Source organism: Sinocyclocheilus grahami, unplaced genomic scaffold (assembly GCF_001515645.1).
Source record: "Sinocyclocheilus grahami isolate Dianchi unplaced genomic scaffold, SAMN03320097.WGS_v1.1 scaffold2447.1, whole genome shotgun sequence".
Lineage (NCBI taxonomy): Eukaryota > Metazoa > Chordata > Actinopteri > Cypriniformes > Cyprinidae > Sinocyclocheilus > Sinocyclocheilus grahami.
The window spans coordinates 68,143-68,690 of record NW_015507626.1 but is presented as its reverse complement, the minus strand read 5'-3'; the positions used below and the strand labels follow the sequence as shown (position 1 = coordinate 68,690).

The 548-nt window shown below is 49.3% G+C and overlaps 1 protein-coding gene across 1 annotated transcript in view; it reads right to left on the bottom strand.

Annotated features, from left to right (window-relative positions):
• Positions 1-538, bottom strand: part of LOC107575052 (protein Hook homolog 2-like) — a 2,605-nt gene extending 2,067 nt beyond the window's left edge. Inside the window, exons 1-3 of the mRNA XM_016261463.1 lie at positions 417-538; positions 227-334; positions 74-145 (exon numbers count right to left, since the gene is read on the bottom strand). Coding sequence (XP_016116949.1) covers positions 74-145; positions 227-334; positions 417-467 — 231 coding nt within the window. The 5' untranslated portion in view covers positions 468-538. The remainder of the gene's footprint in view (positions 1-73; positions 146-226; positions 335-416) is intronic.
• Between the last annotated feature and the right edge of the window lie 10 nt (positions 539-548).

The window sequence follows — 548 nt, the reverse complement described above, 5'->3', positions numbered from 1 at the left end:
GATAAATAATTTTCTGCAGCATCTGACAGCGTGTTGTTCAGACTGGTCTGATATGTTCCTGCAGTTTCCTCACCATGTTGTACCAGGCTGAGATGATGAGCTTCTCCTCCTGGTCGCGTCTGGAGCGCGTCCTCTCGAAATCATGCCGAAAACACACAGAGACGAGCACGAGATCAACATGACCACAGTCAGACACGGTCACAGTGTGTGTGTGTGTGTGTCTGACCTCCAGATGCTGCATCTTTCTGTCTTTCTCCGTCAGCTGGCTCTTCAGCACATGAACTTCAGCAGGAACCGCGTTAGACTTCTGCTTGAGGTCCAGAGTCTTTATGACCTGAAACACACACGTATGACGTTCACGGAAACACGTGCAGGACTGTTCGATTGCTATACATCTATCTGCAGTTTGTACTGACGGTGCGAGCTTTCTCCACGTATCTCTTGCATCTCTCCTCCATTCGTCTCATGTCTTCATCCTTCTTCTTCAGGATCTCCTGCAGCTCATCGATCTTCTTCGCCACTGACACACACACACACACACACACACA